The 21694-nt window shown below is 47.8% G+C and overlaps 2 protein-coding genes across 2 annotated transcripts; both read right to left on the bottom strand.

The window, feature by feature from the left end:
• Nucleotides 1–4423: 4423 nt before the first annotated feature.
• UCRPA7_4265 (putative o- protein) lies at nt 4424–5180 on the bottom strand (the record flags this gene model as incomplete). The annotated part of the gene is made up of 2 exons (XM_007916876.1): nt 4424–4635; nt 4691–5180. The coding sequence occupies 2 exons, from the start codon at nt 5178–5180 to the stop codon at nt 4424–4426; spliced, it is 702 nt and encodes a 233-aa protein (XP_007915067.1).
• Nucleotides 5181–9535: 4355 nt separating this feature from the next.
• Nucleotides 9536–10365, bottom strand: UCRPA7_4264 (putative short chain dehydrogenase protein; the record flags this gene model as incomplete). The annotated part of the gene is made up of 2 exons (XM_007916817.1): nt 9536–10275; nt 10332–10365. The coding sequence occupies 2 exons, from the start codon at nt 10363–10365 to the stop codon at nt 9536–9538; spliced, it is 774 nt and encodes a 257-aa protein (XP_007915008.1).
• Between the last annotated feature and the right edge of the window lie 11329 nt (nt 10366–21694).

The following is a 21694-nucleotide window of genomic DNA, read 5'->3' as shown; positions in this document are numbered from 1 at the left end:
TTATTCCCAAAAGGGTTAGCCATTCATAGGAAGCTCGTTGATGCCGTTCGAGAGTTTCAATTACTGCAACAAGAGGCATCACCAACGGGTGGAAGCGACACTGGTGCCTCACCAGGTCAGAATGGTGATGTCCTCGGCTTATTATTGCCTTTGCAGGAGCCAGAAGCCACAGAGAAGCGCTGGCGGTCTTTTATCGATCAAGAATCTCAAAAGAGGTAATATCATACTTACTTATTTGCCGTCTAAACTGTCCTGACTCCTTTGTCAACCTCAATTAACACGGTCTTAGAATCATGTACTCTATATACTACATGGACTGTCAAATATCAATCAGCTGCAATTTGAGGCCACTATTATCTGCTCTTGAGCTGAAGTATGAGCTACCATGCCGAGATGACTTCTGGTATGCTCCTTCTGCAAATGCTTGGAGCATCCTACTGCAAGAGCAGAACCCTTCATTCAACATGAATGAAGAAGATGATTATGACGGCAACCCAGAACCTCGTCCAGCACAAGGAGATCTCTATGAAAGCTTAATGCATCTCATTCGTCCAGACCGCACTACGGGACAGCCATTAGGGCTGTTATGGTATTCGCCATTTGCATCTCTGATGTTGATCATCCAGATGCAGATGATGATCCGTGAGCTCACACTCTCAAGTGCTTTCTTTTACGGAAATGTGCGATCCGACACAAGACATAACTTGTATGTTAAATGAAAGAATCAATGAGTTCTACATGTTGACAGTACTAGGCCGGTCATATCAGAAGAGAACCGCAGTCCAGTGTATCAGGCTCTGAATAACTTAGCAGGTAAATTTTGAGGTTGCCTCACTGCAGAATGTTTCGACTGACCATGGACTACAGATATGATTCCAAAGATAGCCACCCTGGGCTATTTGAATGGACCAGGAACAAGTGGTGCAAACGATACAAGCCAATGCAGCCCTGCAAGCAAGGCCTTATGGCATTCTGTTTGGATGACATGGCACTACACCGCAATCAGCTTGACACATTCTGATGCATTATTGACGACTGGTATTGTGGAAAGTGGGTTGCCAGCTGCATTATCAAGTATGTCTCAAGCCAGCCTTGTGCACTAACTTCGCTAACCTAGACTTAGCATGCTGGGAGCTTGGAAAGCCTCGGGCTAAACATCAGAGGGACGTGTACGCGGACAGAGACGTTACACGCATCGTAAGTCGCTATGGTCACAAGTATCTCGATGAACAGCGTCATCTAATAAGCACTTAGTTCGACAATCTTGAACAAGTAATTGAGCTCATGAATGCTCCACCGAGCATATCGACCACACGAGACGGGGTTGAAGTGCATCAATGTGTAGAAGACCCCTTTATCAGCATGCTAGGATTCAAGACTTGTATGATGGGCTGGCGGGTGGTGCGATTGATGACCCTCGGTATCAATCAATCGGTCAGGGTCGGAGCGCTGCCTGTGAAGCCGGGTATATACACATCGGCGGCTCAAATTGTCTTGGCTCGATTGATGGAGGTCATCCGTACTCGAAAGAGTCACATGGAAATGTCCGAGGAAACTCTCCTTGGTGTTCAGGGAGATCCGACGGCGACAAATTTTGAAAGTCGTTATCTCGACTGGGCAACCGAGGCATTCTCTTCTCGAGACATATGGCCAAGTGGGGCTTGGATGCAGTTGGTATTTAAGGAGACTCAGAGAGATCTGATTCAACTTTTTGATCTTATCTGAGCTACATAGAGGACGCTGATTATCTGCATTCCACCTCGGACCCATTCACAGTCCATCAAAATCAGGGTATGTGCCGCCAGGCTCGTCTCGAACAATATTCTCTCCCAAAATCTTGTCGAAAATGGGATCAGTTCTGATCCGCATGTAGTAATCATGTACAACTGGATGTTTCGCAGCCCAACTCTTCGTAAACACCTTACACTTGGTTAGTTTCGAGATCTCTCGCAGGCTGCGGTCAGTGAGTATCTTACATATTGGTAACCTCTCGCCAATCCTGAGACGACGAACAGATCCGCAATTGTCAGCGTTTCGCCAACGAGAAACTTCTTGCCAGTGATCTCTTTCTCAATCGCCCGAATGGTAAGCTCGCAGTTTTGCTCTAATTGTGCGAGTATTTCTGGGCTTGAGGGAGCACGGCCGATGATGGGGTTGATCCACGCCATGATCGGCGGTAGCAACTCATAATTGGTGAAAGAAGACCACCGCAAGCATGTTGTCTCCTCTTTCAGATTTGAGCCCAGCAGCCCGGCCTTAGGGTCCTGCTTTGCCACTACCGAGGGCAAATCTGTATGAGCAAATGGATACACCAATTATACGATTTTCACTTACAAAACCACGCAACAGCTATGCTTTCGTACACGCAGAACCCATCAGAAGTCTCAAGTGCTGGCACCTTTCCTGTGTGGAATTTTGAGAAGTATTCGTCACCAACTCCCCCTCGATCGGTGTAGACCTTGATGGGTAGCGCATTCACGATCTCAACATCAAGTTTGAGATACTCTGCAATATATAGCACCATTGTTGAGCGTGGCGCTTTGGGATATGTGTATAGCTTGCCGAACGACATTTTGGCCTTATTGATTCAGGTATGATAAGTGTGGTGAGTGAGTAGGAGGCAAGGTTAGTGACTTAGATGATCATGAGACCAGTAGAGATGTCTCGTAGGCTTCAAGCATAATATGGTAGATATACTAGTCCCAAGTGGATTCTGGATAGGTGGAAGCTACGGTTGCGAATCTAAACTACCGGAGATCTAATTGCCCCCTATTCTGCGATGCTACTGTTCGGGATGCATGCACCTCCCAGAGACGGGAGGAGCTCCGCCTGTTAACATAGTCTCCACCCGTGGCTCCACCACGCCTAACAATGCTGCCAGTCTCCGCTGCCCAGCCGCCGATTCGGAGATGAACCGAGATCCTCGTGCTCTAATCTCCTCCAAGGCAGATAAGTTGCAGCTACCACTTCGGGTAATCTGCGATCAGTCGCTGCCCTATCTTAGTCAATCAAGTTGTAACGAATTCAAGTTATCCATTCATCACTAACAAAATGTCATTCTCGTAAGTCAAATCTTGGAGTCAATAGCGCAGTAAAAGAGCTGTAGCCACTGACCGAATATCCAAATAGACATGTGCTCGTCACCGGTAGCACTGGGCTGGTTGGTGCTCATGTCGTAGACCATCTATTGAGCAGAGGAATTCGGGTCCGAGCAATTGCTCGGTCAAAGGCGAAAGCGGAGCGGATGCTCAAATCGCGGCCGCAGTACGCCGAACTTCTAAAGTTCGAATTCATAGATGACTTGACAACTCCTGGTGTCTTCGACAATGCTGTTAAGGGAATCGATGGGGTCATTCATATTGCTAGTGTAAGCTTTGATATGCCCCTATCTTAAAACTCCCACCGTTGATATTGACTCTCTAAATAGCCGTACACATACGACGTAGCGGATAACGAAAAAGAGCTCTTGATACCTGCAATTCAAGGTGTCAGATCGGTTCTAGATGCTGCTTCCAAGAGTGAAGTGAAGCGCATTGTGTTAACCTCATCCTTCGGTGCAGTTCTTGATATGGGACAGCCGGAAGGCTTTCCGCGGACATATTCATCGAAGGATTGGAACCCTATCACCTACAGCGAGACCGCTGACTCCAAGGCTTTAGCACAAGATGCTTACAGAGGATCAAAGAAGTTTGCTGAGCTAGAAGCCTGGAACTTTATCAAGGCAAAGAGTCCAGCCTTCGATGTTGTAACTCTATGTCCATCCATGATCTTTGGCCCTGTGGCTACTCCAGTGGAGTCTGCAAAAGACTTGAATGAGTCTAACTCAATACTATGGAGGATGGCTACGGGTGGATTGTCGCAGCCATTGCCGCCTGCAAGGTTCAATTTTTGGATCGATGTTAGGGATTTGGCTGAAGTTCACGTTCAAGCTCTTCTTACACCCGAGGCGGGAGGAAAAAGGTACTTGCCAGTGGCTCCAGAGAAATTCAATTACCAGATGGCTTCAGAAATCATACGTGGAGAGTTCCCTGCATGGGCTGAAGGGCTTGTTCCAACAGGGCAGCAAGAAATCAAAGAGCAGGTCAATGTCGATATGGATGAGATGAAGAGAGACTTTCCCGATATCAAGTATAAAACATTCCGGGAAACAGTCACAGATTTAATTGGGCAAGTAGCCTCGGCTGAGAGGCTGTAACTAGATGGAAACTATTATAGATGTCTCAGAGTCTTAATGCTTGAGACGATCATCTCACCATCTTCCTGCAGTGACTTCTATTAGATAACATAATCAACCAAACTTGTGAACTCTTTGAAGGAAACATAGAATAAAGGCCAGATGGCGAATAACCATTTGATTACTATCAGGCGTAGTTACCTTCCTGCAGTGCTATATGGTGTACACGGCCATGGATGGACTCTACCATTACGCCTGTTGCGGGAGATATACACTCATCTCCAGCCCTCCTTTGAATGGCAGTGTTACGTTGATGAAGCCATTCTTTGGATCACGTATATAAGCAAAGAAGTCGCCATATGAACCCGCGGATGAAATGGTGTTGTCAGCGATAATCACCGCACCATGGCGCAACTTCGGCTGCACGACCTGCAGTGTTGGCAGAGCCATTGGTGTCCATACTGCACAGTATTGTTTCAGTGGTCTGGAATACATGACACAACCGCGAACACTTACTGTCAAGGAGTAAGAAGTCCACGTTTTCCAAATTTTCCTTCAGCGTCTCCCGGAGGTCGCCCTCCCGTAGATCAATAACCCTGGTAACGTCCTGGCCGCACTCTTGCCAATATTCTCGAGCTTTGTTAGCCTTGGTAGGTTCATGCTCCGTTGCGACGACGATGCCGTTCCCGCCAGCTGCCGCAACATTGGCCGCGACAGCCAGTGCGAGGTAGATCGTGCTCACTCCGTACGAAGTCCCAGCCTCAACAATGGTCTTTGCATTGATGGCTCGACAGAGCTCATAAATGTACTGAGCCTTGTCCTCTTCAAGGGCAATGAATTTGTCCCTCATCACCTCGCCAAAGGTCTTGCCCTCCATACCTTCCTTTTCTAAGGCAGCTTCCTGAGCGAGCGATTCGCCATGAAGACGCGACAGAAGCGCGCGAATGTGTTCTGGCACGCCCTGAAGAGGGTTGGCAAGTGGAGCGGTATTCTGCCCTCCCGACATTGCAGTAGAATCGAAGCGAAGACTTAATACAGAGATCTGTCTCGAGCTAGTCGTCGAAAATAATATCTGTAGACTGAATAGTGAATCTCTCAATGGCCGAGTACATTCGGTGCTTGCATCCTGTCGTGAGCGGAGGGCTAGATTCTCCGCACGGCGCATGGGTTGCCGTCGGCAAGGGAATCTGTGGATTCTGATTGGGATGCTTTTTGTGGCGCGCCGAAAATCCGTAGTTTACGCAAAGTATTACTTAAAGTCACAATAACTTGATCTGAATAAGCTAAGCTTTTGTACGACCTGAAAGAGGAGCAAATGAAGCTTTGCCGCCCCCGCCTTTCATGTTCACCAGGCTTGGCTCCGATAGCCGTGCACAGATATCTGATGATCGGATAAGATTAGATCGGGGATACCTTGCAACAGTCACTTGCCGGTACAAGTGGATCACGTTCATTGGATCTTGTATTCGGCTATTAGGACTCGGCTTGATGATACGGTACCGTAACGCGGAGAGCACCGCGTTTCAGGCTGTAATGCCTCAAGTCATCCAAGGCTTAGGCGGTGGCCTTATGACCGCCAACACTATGGGAGTCGCTCAAGCTTCGGTGCCCCATCAAGAAGTGGCTATCATGACAGGTTTCATATTGCTAGTCCTAGAACTAGGCAGCGCTATCGGAAGTGCTGTTGTTGGGGCCGTGCAGAAAGAACTTCGTGGAGAACTGCATATCTATTTGGATCCTCTGGTGAATTCAACAATTGTTGATACTATCTATGCGCAGGGTAGTGGCGCTGTTATCGCATTCCCTTTGGGCACACCCGTTCGGACAGATATCATCAAAGCATGGACTGTCAAACTGCAACACATTCTTACAGGCGCCATATCGATTGCCGCGGTAGATGTCATTCTGTGTACTTTGTTAGCAGATGAAAGACTCTCCGACAACCAGAACTTTGTAGATGATGAACCTGCTTCAACGTTGATGCCCATTACTTTGAGGAAATTGAAGCCGTTGGGAGAGGAGGAAAAGTGATATCTCGCTGCTGAGTTGATACATTCCGACTTGACTCATTTTACAATTCAGAGCCTAAATAGACGGATGTGGAATAAATGGTTATGCCAAAGCGATTTCATTTAGAAAATCTGTCTATATCTTGGACGGTCGGTCCCGGCGAAGTCTCGCAGGGAGCAGCCTCTTCATGATTTTACCGCTTCCAGTTTTAGGGAGTTCATCGAGAACCTCGACACCACCTCTAAGCTTTTTATAAGATGCCACCTTTCCATCCACATGAATCCGAATATCGCTTAATATGGAGCTGGGATCTCTACTCGACATGGCTCGCTTGCCTTCTTCTGTCAGCGTTACATAGGCGATTGGCACCTCGGTGCCAGTGTCAGCGTCCCATAAGGCACAGACAGCGCTTTCCGCTACATGAGGATGGTCATTCAGATGACCCTCTAACTCTGCAGGGGGTACTTGAAGGCTTGCGATTATCATCATTAGCCAGACCTCGAATCATGTACACGCAAATCAATAAATACATACCCTTTATACTTAATGAGTTCCTTCATGCGATCAACGAGAAACATGAACCCATTGTTATCAATGCGCACAAGGTCGCCAGTCCGTAGCCAGGTTCCACTTGAGTCGCGGATATATGTGCCCGCTGTGGAGGCAGGGTCCCTCAGATAGCGCCTGAATACACTCGGTCCTCGTACAACGCACTCTCCAAGTGCGCCTGGCTTGACATCCTTTCCATCTTCATCAATAATACGGCACTCAATCCCGGCAAACAATTTGCCTACGCTTCCAATCACATGGGCCTGGCTGGGTCGTAGCATAGCTATATTAGTTTCGGTCATGCCGTAGCCTTGGTAGAGTGGCGCGTTAGGAAACTTGGCATGTAAGAAGTCAATGGTAGCCGATGGCAGCACTGCGCCGGAGCACATGATGAATCGTACACTCTCAAGACCTTGAAGATGCTTCTCGGGAAGCTTAGCCATCGACACTGCGATGGTGGGAAGTATGCGCATGATGTGGGCTTTTGTGTTGGCGCATGTCCGAACGTAGTTGACCAACTCGAATCGCTCCATTAGAGAGGTGTAGTTACCCAGCCAGGCACCCATGAGCACAATGGTCATCAGGCCATAGATATGACAAAGTGGCGCAAAAAAGACCCCGCGGACAGAGGAATTCCATGTTGTTGGGTCTGATGTGCGGCAAGAAATCATAGTTGCAAGTAAGTTGTGATGCGACAGCTCTACGCCTTTGCCTTTTCCTGTAGTCCCGGAGCTGAAACATACGACTGCAGTAAAATCTCGATTATCTCGATCACTTAGATCCAAAGGCGGGAGCCTGGGAACTAGGCCTCGGTACATCTCTGTGCTTTGAAGCATCTTGGCAGCAGCGAGTTGTCAGCACTGCGATTCATGGATCAGAGACCGATACTTCACGAACCTGTGGATCCGATGGTGCAGTGGAATCATTCGCTACAAAGATCTTTTGCGATGTCCATCTCTCTGCTTTCAGTGCCTCGTCTATCTTTGGCCAGGTCGCATCATTTGCTGCTATTATCTTAGGCTTCGACAGATTAACATAGTGAATGAGCTCTGTCACTGAACTCAAAGGATTGATGAGGCTGGGTTGATTTTCTAATGTGAGTCATCGTATCCTTTCTATTTTCCCAGAGTCTAATTTGCTGACCCAAATATGCAACTTACACTGCAGTTCCACCAGCCCAAATGATGGCATGGATGAGTCTCACAACTTCGATAGAGTTTGGGGCACATACGCAAACCGTATCTTCATCACGGAGGCCAAGGTTCTGCTTGAAAGTCCAGGCTGCCCGAGCTGCATCCTCTCTTAATCCCCGGTAACTAATGGTACGATTGTTGCCAATATCCTCTAGGATGATTTGGTCATCGGGCGCGTCATCAGGATTATATCGTTCTAGAAACTGAGATATTGAGATGTCAGTGGGAACACTGGATGCCGGGCCGTAATTCGACCGGTAAATATGTGGCTGTCCAATTTGATCGTTCATATTACGGCTCCCATGCACAAACGCTCGCGAAGTGCCCGGGAAAACGGCTACTATGATGGGGAATGGTTTCTATCGCCGAATCTCATTTACAAGGACTCGTCTCCTTTCGGCGTGAGCAATGGCAGGCAGCGTGCCGTATTGATGCTTGATGAAATACGTGCTCGATGGCCGTCCCTCAAAGTAGGTGATCAGTCGATACAAAGGTTTGTGAATACAACTTGACTGTTCTCACCCTTGCAAGTCGTCATTGGATACGTCGGAAGCCTTTTTCCTTCGAATGCAAATTCCATTTCCAGCCCCATCGGTATTAACGTCCCTAAACGCAAGGCTCGGAGCCGGCTTTAAAGACTGCCCAACAAGTATACAAGCGCGATCTTGGGGCTGCTCAAGAGACATTGTCATCCCGCTTCCCGCTAATGATTGTTATCGAAGCTTAATTGAGTCTTCCAACACACTAATTATCTCTAAAAAGTCCATTGAACACCCGAAACCCGAGAAGATATTAATGGTCAAGGCAACTCTTTACCCGAGGTGGTGGCTTTTAAAAGATGGAGGATGCGGGGGACGAGTCATTAGCTTCAGGACTACTGCCAAAATAGCAATCGGGGGGTGGATCACTACAGGACCTACCCCAGATCCTCCGCACACTGAGTGACCCCCTTGAGTGCCAGACCCCGCACGAATGCTGCCTGACACGCCAGTGTCCAGCTTGCCGGTATCGTCCTATGCCATAGACACTCGAGAAATTCGTACTCTGAGCTAGCTGACAATCTTATCTGCATGCAGTTTAGGTATACCGGACAACCCCTCTGCTACTGACTGTGGCTGTGATGTATTATTTGTTGATCAATTAGGATAATAATTTAGATGTTTTATTGTAAAGATACTGCCCTAGACTTGCACAATAGGGTACACGACCTGGAAATCAGCATTTACGTACTGATATTCTAGGTCCTCTAGCTTATAAGGCCACTGTACGCCCAGATTTCTTACAGTGATATTTTGAAGAGTATCTCCAAAATTTTAAAACATCGAAGACTTAGAGTTTTGTATTGATACACGTCATTTGCTATATTGTAGTTGTGTAAGTTATAAGCCCTGAATCTTAAGGTATACTGTATGCTTTAGTCAGATGGAATCAAGCACTTGAAAACTTATGACTTTAATATCGTAACTTGAACGGCCATAAAAGAGGCAAGTTTGAACCTCCAGGCTAGGCTATCAACCAATGAACGTATATAGTAGTTTCAGCGGATCATATGCACAATTACACAAGACAAATGCAGAGATTGAGATGATTGCCTAGCCAATCAATAGCTTTACCACGGTAGAACCCCCCCATCGATATCGATTATGCCTGACTTCTCAAAATCGGCATCCCGATCACCCATGATAATATTCACAAGCATCTCCGCCGGCTCCCTTGCGTCCCTCGCGCCATGCTGGATCCGCATCTTGCGGCCAGCCTCGCCGGTCAGGTTGGTCACTGTGAACCCCGGGTTGAAGGCACACACTTTGCAGCCCCACCCCGCAAAGTTGTACCGGTGGCACGCCGCCAGCATGTTCAGTGCGGCCTTGCTCATCCGGTACCACTCGGCCCGAGTGAAAGCGGATTTGGTGTTCGGATCCAACCTCTGCGTGACGGAACCCAGGTCCGAAGACACGTGTATGAGTCGAGGCTCCTTGGAATTTTTCAGGAGAGGCTCGAAAACCTCTGTGACCACATACGGGCCGATTGAGTTCGTTTCGAAGCTCTCACGGAGGAGCGTTTCGCTGTCCACTTTGCGAGTGACTATAATGCCCGCGTTGTTGATCAGCACGTCCAGTCTGCCATGCTCGGATTCTACTAGGTCCTTCGCGGCAAAGATGGACTTGCGATCGGTGACGTCGATTTGAATAAGCGAGATGCTGCTCTTCAGAGAGCTGTCATGGGAAGAATAGATCTCTTCTAATGCCTTCTTGCCCTTATCAAGGGATCGACTCCCGAGCAGTATGTGATAATTCGGTGACGTTTGAGACAATGCGATAACAGTCGCGAAGCCGATTCCGCTATTCGCACCTGAGTTATTGTTTAACGCTCGGGCGAAGAATTTGGTGCAACTGATTGTGACCTACCTGTGATCAAAACAACTGTCTTTGTTGTGTCCATGTTGAGTTGGGAAGCGGGGTCCGGCCAGAAAGAGTAATATAGAGTGGAGAGGTAGAAGCAGATTACTCTAAAGGGCTAGTGAAATGATTCCCGAGACCTTTTATATCTTGAAATATGGAGCACAACACATGAGAACCCTGTGTTCTTGCCCAATCACATTCCAACAGTCATCCTAATCGAGCGGCGCAGACAGAAGTGCTTATCTTTTGAGTTTCGGCCAATCAGATTACTATAATAGGAATTGTAGTCGGACCTTTCGGTAAACCGAAACAAGATGCCAGATGTAGCTGTCATTGTCATTGTCATTGCTTGTGTTGGGCGCTTGCAAGCTAGTCCCCTAACTAGATAGTCTAAGAATTTGCACCTTCGTCGAGATATCATGGTTTGTTTAAAAAGAAAGGGGGGACTCTGAGGGGAAAAGAGCAGCGAGGACCTTGGCAAGTGCCGCTTGACCCGGGGGGTTTAGGTTGGGAGGGGGAGGCCGTATCACTGATATTATAAGCTTTCAATTTTTCGCTATTTATTAAGGTGAATAGATAATCTGTAGAGCTTGTCTTTAAGATCTAACTCCTCTGGGATGATAAAAGAGATTTCTTTTAATAGAATCATGTCTTGTTATCATGATATTGGACGGGCAGTGTTCCAGGCACCTACCAGGCACATACCCGGCCCCGACAGGTGTCTCACGGAACCTCTAGCGCACGGACCATAAGGAGGAAAAGGATAACCTTGCCACACTGGACGGTATCTCAGAAAGACACGCATGAAGCTAGTCAAGCCAATGCATGGCCCTCAAATTTGCAGTGTGCGGGATTGTCAGGGGAGGTTCGATGCATGCTTCACTTACCCCGGATTTGACGCCCTAGAGTGAGACTAAATTGAATGATAAAGCTTATTACACGCGCCATTTCTACATCTGTCTCCTAATCCCCTTCGCCACATCATCCAGTGGAGAAGTTTTGTAACGACCTTTGCCAAACTGTTCAAAATTAAATGTGACTCAAACAGATATGGAAATTGGTCAAGTCCCTTCAACCGCTCCAGAGCGTAGTAGCGATGTTATCCATGCAGAGTTTCTAGATGATGACGCTCAATCTCTCAATGAAGTTGCCCTCGGCGATAAGTAAGCCATCCTAATCATCGACTACTTAGAGGTCTAGAAAAACTAATCCAAAGATCACTAGTCTTCCACCAGGCTACTTCAAGAGTGTCCAATTCATTGGTACGGTCTTAGCATTGACATTTGGAGCCATATCCTCATATGTCATATTCGTAATGGCAACCAATGTCCTGTCCTATACGAATGCTGACATCGGTGAGCATCTCCTCCCCTAAGGCCCAGCATATAATGTTCTAGCATGCTGATACTCTCAACGTTGAAGGCCCAAGTCCAGACATAGCCTGGGTCAGCATCGCGAGAACGTTGGGACAGTCATTCATGTATCTGATTCAAGGTCGACTCTCTGATCTTTTTGGACGACGATGGTTTTTCGTTGGTGGCAACGCGATTGCACTCGTAGGCATCATCATTGGCGCAGTCTCCCAGAATGTGCCAACCTTGATTGTCGGCAATGCAATTTATGGGGTAGGAGAGTGCATCCAGGTTTCTTTCGGCGTTGCTATCGGCGAGTTGGTTCCTAATCGTGACCGTCCACTAATCATGTCGATCATATTCGCCGCTTGTGCGCCATTCTCAGCTTTTGGTCCAACAATTGCTCGAAAATTCATTGCACACCCGAATCTCGGGTGGAGATGGTGTTATTACTTGGGCATGATTTTGGTCGCAATCACGATTGTGCTGTTGTACTTCTTCTACCACCCACCAACTTTTCACATGCTTCACGAGAGGAAGTCTAAACGAGAACAATTGAAACAACTCGATTATGGCGGAATGTTCTTGTGGACTTCCGGGCTGCTCTTGTTCTTGATGGGTCTCAGCTGGGGTGGAGGGGTGAGTTCATATTTCAAGCATTGGTCGTCCCCATGCCAGGATCATCCTGCTGATCGTACGATGATTGTTAGCTATATCCTTGGAAGTCTGCTGCGGTGATATCCGCACTCGTTCTCGGCTTCGTTATTCTAGTCACTTTTGCCTGTTGGGAAGGCTTTGCCAACCTCAAATATCCTGTTATGCCGCTTAGCTTCTTCAAGAATAGGGGCTATATCAGTTTGGTAGCATGTGCTACGGTTGCTTCCATGTTTTACTACTCGGCTGTTCTTCTCTGGTGAGATTGTTTTCTGCTTACATGCTTACTGGATACGTTGGCAAATCCTCTGCCGCATCAGCGCTAATTTGGACATCACTAGGCCTCAGCAAGTCACTGCCATGTACACAACTGACGTTCAATACGCGGGATGGTTATCCTGTACTGTCTCTGCGAGTACATCACTCGGTCAAGCAGTGGCCGGCGTCATCGTTCGTTGGGGCGGCAACTCTCGGTACTGGATTATTCTCGCATCATTTGCGATGGTAGGCTTTGTATCAGCGTTGGCATCACTTACACCCTCGACGAAAGACATGGGTATAGCATTCACTATTATTGGTCCCTTCTGGGTGGGCTTTATAGAATTGACGTCGCTTGCTCTGGCACCTCTTTTCTGCAAGCCTGAAGACATTGGTCTCGCTAGTGGAATGTTAGCATCAATTCGCTCAGCTGGCGGTTCTATTGCTGTCGCCGTCTACACTACGATCTTGACGAATAGACTAACAACTACTCTTTCATCGACAGTTGGGCCCGCCGCGGTCGAGGCAGGGCTGCCAGAGTCCAAAGTCGCTACTCTTGTGGCTGCCGTTAAAGCGGGGACATGGACGAAGTTACCAGACATCACGGACGCCATTGCAGCCGCCGTGAGATCTAATATCCCATCAGCCTATGGACAAGCTTTTAAAACTGTTTATCTAGCAAGCTTGGGCTTTGGAGGAATTGCTATTATCGGAGGTCTATTTACCAAGAATGCTCGCAAGCACCTCACTAGTCAGGGTATGTCACTTCTAGCTTTCTTCGGATTCGTTGGCTTGATAATGTTCATTCACTAATTCAATGTGCACAGTGGCTCGACGAATGCATGGGAAAGCTATTGGCGGCATGGAACTTGAACAGCACACGAAAACGGTTGAGGCCTGAGCATTGTCACCGTAGACTGACAATGTCTTGTACAAACAGCGACCTGTACCTTCACAGAGGTTCCAAGAAGAGGTTGAGGAACTCGCATTTTGACTGTCTTTAGTGAACAAATTGGGTCAAATTCGATTAGTGGGTCAATTCATAGAAACAAAGCCGCTTGTATCATCTACATCAACTGTGATTAGTGATAGTCTCTTGACGTAGCATGATTAACAATCTGGTAGTGCATCCCGAGCGCTAATCGTCTTGTGCAACACAAGGCATTTCATGAACTTGTGACATCTTCCACCTAGAACCAGGGAACCCATGGCCGACAGCGGTCAGCAGCGCAATACCCATTACAGCAAAGCCCCACAAACTGCCCGTTGGAATCATAGCATTCACCTAAAAGGGTTGCCAGTTAGACTTCTGATGTTCCGAGCACGAAGTTTGCAATTTCAAAACGCTATCAAAACCTCGCTTACCATAGATTGGAACACAGGTACCGAAACAACTGACCGAAGTGATCGCTTGTGGAGGTCCGATTATAATCTGATTTATGGGCTGAGGATCATTGCTGAGACTCGAAACAAGTGTGGCGTCTCCTTCCGTCTCGAAAGTGCACGCGGTATAGGCGTTATAGTCCGGAGCATCAATATGATCAACGTTTAGCGGATTGCCTAAGCAAGATTTAGAAATATACGCCAGCTCTTGAAAGTAGTCCGAGACTTACTAGTGTAGTACTTTTGACCATCCGCTGGGAAAGTCATCTCATACCGAGCTGCTGCCGCATGGAAGATAAGGTGAACGGACTGGAAGTCTCGTTCGTCCACAGTTGGATGACCGCAGACGGCGTTCAAAAAGACGGTCAACAAGGGCACAATTGTTTTCATGGTAGATTCTTGAAACAGTTTTTGTCGAGTCTATCAGTGTTAACACAACTCAATTACGAATTACGCGTAGGCGAGAGTCCGCAGATTCGATCTTATATGATTAGTATAAGAACGTAGGATTGCATGTACCATCAAAAGCTCGTCGAACTTAGTTGCCGTGGTACCGTGATGTGGCATCGCCTGCAGAATACGAGAGTCGTTCCGCATGAGGTTCAAGATAGTCATACCAACTCAACAAACCGTATCGACCCGAGTCAAGCTCAATCGTCGAGTAATTTCGTTCGGTTTTGTGCTGATGGCTTGGCAGCTGAGCGGTGTGCCAATCAGCCATGACACCAAGTCTCTCAGTCTGCCGTGCTCTTTGTACGGCTTTAGGGGCCATCTTCACACACATGTGCAGATCTTTGAACCACATGATCTCGTAGCGGGTGCACTAAATCTGTCCTACTTAAAAATAACACTCTCACTATCAGCACGGCACAATGACCCTCCGTGTGACATCGCAACTAACCTCTAACATTTTGTTGTCCCTAAGATTTCATAGAGTGACCAAATCAAGGCAGAGGAACCTTATCTCATGCGGGATATCAAAAGTCACAAGATATATTTGACGATTAAAATTAACTCCAATGACGCTCCATTTAAGGGACTATCATCTTGTTCACCGCCAGTACGGCATCCGCCTATACGGTATTCGCAGTTGTCCGAGACAATGTTGTGGAACATAGCCCTAGTGCATTTTGTGCTATTGAATGATTCACGATAAAGACTTAGTAGGGAGCTTTAGCGTCATATCTCCTCCTCGTACTTTGTCTCCAACTCAAGTCAAAGTAAGAAACACCACAGGACCAGATAGCCTTCATGATTGCATAATCTTACTGAAAATATGGAGGTGCACTTCTAGCCACCCATTCGGTCGCTGCGTAGCGTACATATCATCTTTGTGCGTCAATCCAAGGGAACTGTCTAGCGGCCAGGCAAATTCTCTAATTATTTTGGAGATAACGGGCAAACCCTCCCGCAATGAAGAAACCTGACCTTGCATTGTTGAAATCAACACTGAAAATTGGATTAAGAACTGCTTGAGCCTTTAGAAAAACAAAAAGGAAATTTAGTTACATTTGAGTGTCTTCAAATTTGAAGGCTTAAATATCGGGATATTGCCATTGGATCATCCCTCCTCTTCGGAATTCCCTTCGGCTCCTTCTAATGAAAACGATTGAGTGAATACCTACACTATAAGAAGTGCGGGGCAACGGGATTATGAGTGCCATTCATCATCGTTCATTGACCAATCTTGGTTCTTGACTTGCCGTGTATGACGGTTCCATCCGGCATCACCTTCCTCAACCGCCAGTCTTCTGCAAAACCAAACTTGAACAAAATATCTATAAACGCACAGTAAAGAAAGCTTAACAGACTGAAAAATCCTAGAACTACAAGAGGTGTGATCCCTAAGAACACATGTCCTTCGAATGATCTAGCGTTAGCATGCACTCGAATCATGCCCATAAAGACGAACAACCTACCGAACACGCCTTCCCTCATCGTCACAGTACCCCAAATCTCATCCAGCATGATGGGAATCGCACCATCCCAAGCCCATGGGCCCCTCATGCGGAATTTGGGATTGATATTAGAAGCTTGACACCAAGTGATGGGAAGTTTCCACCAAGCCTCTCCGCCGTAGTTCCAACCAAGTGTCAATACCTCGGTGATGCTTGGTGCGCCGTCAATATCCTTAGCAATTTGGTAGACATATGATTCGTGCTCGACACCCCACTGAACACGAGCGTCGGGTGGGGTAAGTAATTTATAATGCCATTCGTCTTCTGGAAGCAAGGGGTGAGCTATTTTGCCCAGAAGATTTTGCACCCAGAGCATGGCTTGCATTTCGGCAAGCGACGGGATAGCTCCTATACTGGGGCGTATATACCCAATGAAGCCCACAGTAGGTTCATCTCGCCGCCAGATATTTCGAACATTAGCTTCCTTTGCAACGGGGTATGGCTGGGTTTTATTCGCCGGATGTTGAAAGAAAGAGAAAGTTTGCGTATAGCCTGTCGCATAGATCAATACATCTGGTTTAATGATATCGTCTTTCAAATCGTCGTATTCTGGTCGTTCACTTTTCTTGAAATGAACCACACCATTTTCATCAAAGTGCGATGGCCATGGTGCCACATCGATATATCGGCCGGCATCGGGGAGTGGCTGCGTTGAGAACAAGCGACGGAGTCGTTCTATCATCCCAACATCACGCTCTGCCCATTTTGGATTCATATAAGGTAGTATCCGATCATATGATTTGGCAAACACAGCTGGAAGATATTGTCAGTGCCACCTGTTCTGAAATCAATCACTCATAACTTGGGCCAACAGACTCTTGCCCAGATGACGCCTTCGCTCTGGTAGCAACCCAATGTACTGAGCCCAAATCTTAGAGCCTGTCGTGAGCCAGGCGCCCAGCCAAGTCGACAGGAAATCATGGAAATTCCATATCACCATCGTATCCCGCACATATGGGTGGACATACATGGTGTCGAATAGGCTCTGGTGAGCGACATCTGTTGGCACAGGGTTGAATAGGGGAGGGACTTTCTTATTGAGCCAGGGAAAGAAAACAGGGGTTGGCAACATCTGGCCTTTGTTAGTGAGATTCCTCTTAATGGCCATGTCTCTACCACGATTTTGTGAACATACTTTTGGCAAGCCCCAGAATCCATCGCGATGGCACATAAGAACTCGCTTCGTCGGAGATGTCATTGCTAGGTGGCAAATATCAAAGCCTGTTTCTCCAGCGCCTAGAACCATGATAGTTTTACCCTCTCCATTACTTTCGCCAAACTGCTTTCGACCTTTGAAGTCCTCTGAGTGCATGACGATGGGAACATGTTCGTCACCCAGAATTTGTGGAATATTTGGATGCTCATGCAGCCCCGAACAAACCGCGATTGCATCGCATTCCCACTCAATTTCCACGCCATCGGAATTCTTATAAGTGACTATATGACCATTTATTCTGCCTCGGCGGATAGAAGTCACCGCAGTAGATAAATGGATATGTGGCCATAGATTAAAATGATCAGCATAACCGGTCAAATATTCTAAATATCTTGCGGTGGGAAAGAATGTGGGATCATCCTTGCGACTTCTAAAGTCCGAGAACAAGGTAAGGAATTTGGAAGATACCATCTCTCCATCCTCGTAGGTGTGATGCAAGAACACACCTCCAACATGGCTAGCGGACTCGAAAAGCTTTGCCTCAATGGGCTCTGTCGAGAAATGATTATGTGCTGTTGTCAAATACTTGAGTGTCACAAGTCCGGACGGACCACCTCCAATGACCGCGACTTTCATCTTGAGCGCAAGGTTGAAGGAGCTGTGAGCTTATTGCTGACGTTGCTTGCGGTTTTGCTACCACGAGCGCGTCTTCAAAGTCTCTTATCTGTCCCAGCTCCTCGGTACTGGAACTTGCCCTGCATATCAAATGGAGCGAGCTACACAACTGTTTGACAACAATGTTGTCTGATGGGGGGACAATTTTGCAACCTAGTGGGCAGGAGTCTGTTTATCTGACTGGCCACCACCACCAGAATCCGATGGGTTGGTTTCCGCATGCCACTAATGTAGATATCAGCGCCGGACTCTTCCCGCCCGTCGACCTATTTGAATGGTGGATTGAACCGACCAACATGTCTTCGTGCATGCGGGGCCTATGTGAACTCACAAGAAGTTCTAGGCTATCTCCACAGCTTATCGACGAACCCAGCTCAGCAGCAGCCGTATCATTGGCGCTATCTAGGCTTATATTTCCCATCGAGCTCTAGCGTTCTTGATTAGGCTCGATGTTCTAACTCTTGACAATTTCCATTATGTCGCGGGACGGCCGGACCTTCTGGATTGGTGCCAGGTATTACCTCGGTGTGGCAGCCTACATAGCCATGGCAGGCTTGATTGGTTGACCAAGAACTCCTATGCAGATTGGTGTCTCCCCCACTCCAACCGAGAATGATTCAAAGAAAGCAGGCTGGCCGGGCCCTCACTGGTTAATTAAAGAAATTCACCAATGCATCACAGCCAGTGTCAGTCTCTTTAGATAGATATGATAAGAGCGTACCCACAGTCCATTTCAAAGCTTGGAGAGCCGCCCCAATCAACCCTTTATAAGAGCTCGATCAAGTATTGACTACAGTGGAAATGATTCTCGAAAGGTGTTCTGGGCAATTGAAGGTACAGAAGTCGTTATGATAGGCCAGGGCTCTCCTAAAAAAAGGCCTAATAGCCCAAAGATTGCTTCAAAATCATTTGGTTCTTTTCGGTCTCACTGATGAACCACGTCTTCGGACCAATTTTGAAATGATCTCAGTATCAACAATTTGCTCTCTAGCACATGGTAAATGTGCGCAGCTATACGCTATGATCATGACGATGGGAATCATGAGATGTTTCTGAAAACGGGTCACAAACTTTTGTTCATACCAGAGGTGCCACTTGTAAGCATGTTGAACCGTTCAACAAATTGGATGCATATGCTAATCACATCCTCATTGAATAACAAAAGATGGTTAACGAGCTGGCCCTGTCCTGAACCAGGTTGATGAAAGGTCTCCGCCATCATCGAGCCAGCCTCCCTGACCCCAGACAAAATTGTCCGTATATGACCAATTCCCATGAATTACGCGCCCCGCAGGGCTCAAACCAAACACAGCGATCCAGTCATCTCCAGAATTAATTGCGATTGGGACACTATTGAAGTAACCCCCAAGCTCTTCCCAATCAGTGGACCAAGTACCTTCGACGCGAGCTTTGTGCATCAGCGTGTCATCGCTGCCAACCGCCAGAATGTCGATCCGGTTTGAGCCGGATACAAAAACGTGAGGTGTCGACTCGAAACTGCCCCCTAAATTTTCGGTACTGGTGTAATTGGACTTAGTCGACCAGGCCACATGATACATTTGTTTGTCGGTGCCAATTCCAAAGAAATCGGCACTCTGATTGTCGAGAGCAATAAGGGCTGGATCTCCTCGATAGCCAAGTTCATCGCCGGGTTGACTATTGCCTTCCCAGCTTATCCAGCTACCATTTACATAATGCATCCATCCGACGTCATGAAGCATGCTCGATGTGCCACCATAACTGACGACATCTACGCGACCTGGACCACTACAAACAGCTGCCGGGGAAGCGCTCGTGTACCCTCCCCAGGTTGTCCAGTCTCGATCAAGAGCAGGATTCCAGACGCTTCCATTGTAAGATCTATGCATGAGTAAATGGTCCTCACTCATAGCGAAAACCTCCATGGCACCGTTCCCAGCTGAACACGCCGATGGTGGGCTTACGGACTTTCCTCCAAGATTGAGCCAATCGTCGGCCCACTTGCCATCTTGGTATGTCTTTGCCCTGATCGAACCATCGGTCCACGTCGCGAGCACATCGACTCTGTTGCTCCCGAGCGATACTGCTACGGGCTGGCTGCTAAATGACCCATCGAGAGATTCCCAATCCCCAGCCCACTCCGTGTGATTCCCGTGCCTGTACCATATTGCTTTGTCATCCCCCCGCCCGAATATGAAGAATCTCGCGTCAGTCGCTAATTGCGCAGTGGCGAGCATGGAAGGACACACTGTTCCACGACATGTTGATGGCTGTGATGTCGTGGCAGCAGAGAAGGTAGTCGGGGTGCCGAAGGCAGTGTTTTGCGTGCTAGTTGGTGTTGCAGACGGGGTAGATGATGCTTGCGACGTTTGACTAGACCTTGAATAATGAAACATGAGTCACTTTACGGTACGGAAGGACGCTTGAGCAACAAGCTATTGCTATCCTCTTAAGAATTGGCACGATACTTACGGTGTTTCACTGTTTCCTTTCTTCGTAAGTCCGACTGCTAGGCCAACAACGAGGCCAATCACCAGGATGATGCCTAATGTAATTAAGAGGAGGAGTCGCCGCTTCCACCACGGACGGGCAGCTGCAAGCTGGCTTCTGTCCTCGTTGAAACGGGCCTTTTCTTGGACGTGCGGGATGAGTTCAGGCTCGGGCGCGAGTTGCGGTAATGTTCTCTCGGCCTGGTACTCGCTGGGCATAGCTTGCGGCAGCTGATGGTCTTTCTGAGCATCAGGCTGCTGGATGTCTTCGGGTCCCCAAGGAGCTCGATCTCCGTCTCGTCCCAAAGCCACCTCCGGCAGCGTGGCCGCATCATATTCTGCAGTGGTCACATACGTCGACTGACCATGGCCCTGGCCGTTGGTAGCCATCACACCGTGTTGTCGTCGGGCTATGGTAAGCCATGCGAGGAAAGAGGATGAAAGAAGTGCTATGTAGTGATAAATTGGTCGCACTGATCCTTTTCAAAGGCCTAGCGCATGCACGGACAAGAAACAGGGTCCCTTGTCCTGTCGCGCGAAACTCGGTCCAGCTGGTACGACCTCCATCACAGATCGCCAATCGGCTGAGGAGACCTCGAACTAGCCCCCAACAGCATCACCAGATATCTACCGTCGCGAAGCTCACCAAGTTGGCCGGCACAATGAAATGCTTGCTTTCACGCTTAGATGCGCTCTTCATGTACCCATACTGATTCTCCTACTATGAACCAATTCATTTCCCAGTCAGCAATTGCCCCTTACAATCATCCGTCTTTCATAAGGTATCATGAAGGCTAGTGATGGGGGCAGAACAATATGAACGTGGAGCTGCGGCATGGCAATAGCTGCGCCTCCGAGTCTGCTATTTCCGGTGAGCATCATCGCCTGAACCGGCTAATACAGGCTGGGCACTCGGCCTTTCTACAGATCCCGACAGGCCTCATTTCCATAGCGCCGAACCAGATAAGTAGCCTGTCGTTGCTCTGAAAGGTGGGGGCCAATAGTTGTCAATACTATAGCCGCAGATGTGGACACCGCATCAGCATGGACCCCAACTTGTCTAAAGCTAGAGGGGTAATTCTCTTACTCTAATGATTCAAGTTTGTATCTACTTCGAGGACAAATTCCCATTGAAGTAAGAGTATTTGGACAGTAATGCGTCCCGAATCTTGCCCTCGAGGGCGGCAAAACCCTCGCCGCCTTAACAGGCGCTAAACCGCCGCTAAGCAGGACGGCTATGATAGGGACTCATTTTGGACGACTCTAACTCACAACTAAACATAGGGGGTCTTCTTTCTGCCATCGTATGCCTATACAACGGGGAATTCTTCTACTTTGTCAGAAGAGCCATAACCTAAGATGCCTAAGGCAAGGCTGATAGAGGAGAAGATAAGAAATATAGAGTAGAATGGTTATATAGACGAGATCAATATTATAAACGACGATTCTGTCTCCCGACAAGTAA

Source organism: Phaeoacremonium minimum, assembly GCF_000392275.1.
Source record: "Phaeoacremonium minimum UCRPA7 unplaced genomic scaffold PA7_03_scaffold_331, whole genome shotgun sequence".
In the NCBI taxonomy this organism is placed as follows: Eukaryota; Fungi; Ascomycota; class Sordariomycetes; order Togniniales; family Togniniaceae; genus Phaeoacremonium; species Phaeoacremonium minimum.
This window is presented reverse-complemented; position numbering and strand designations above follow the sequence as displayed.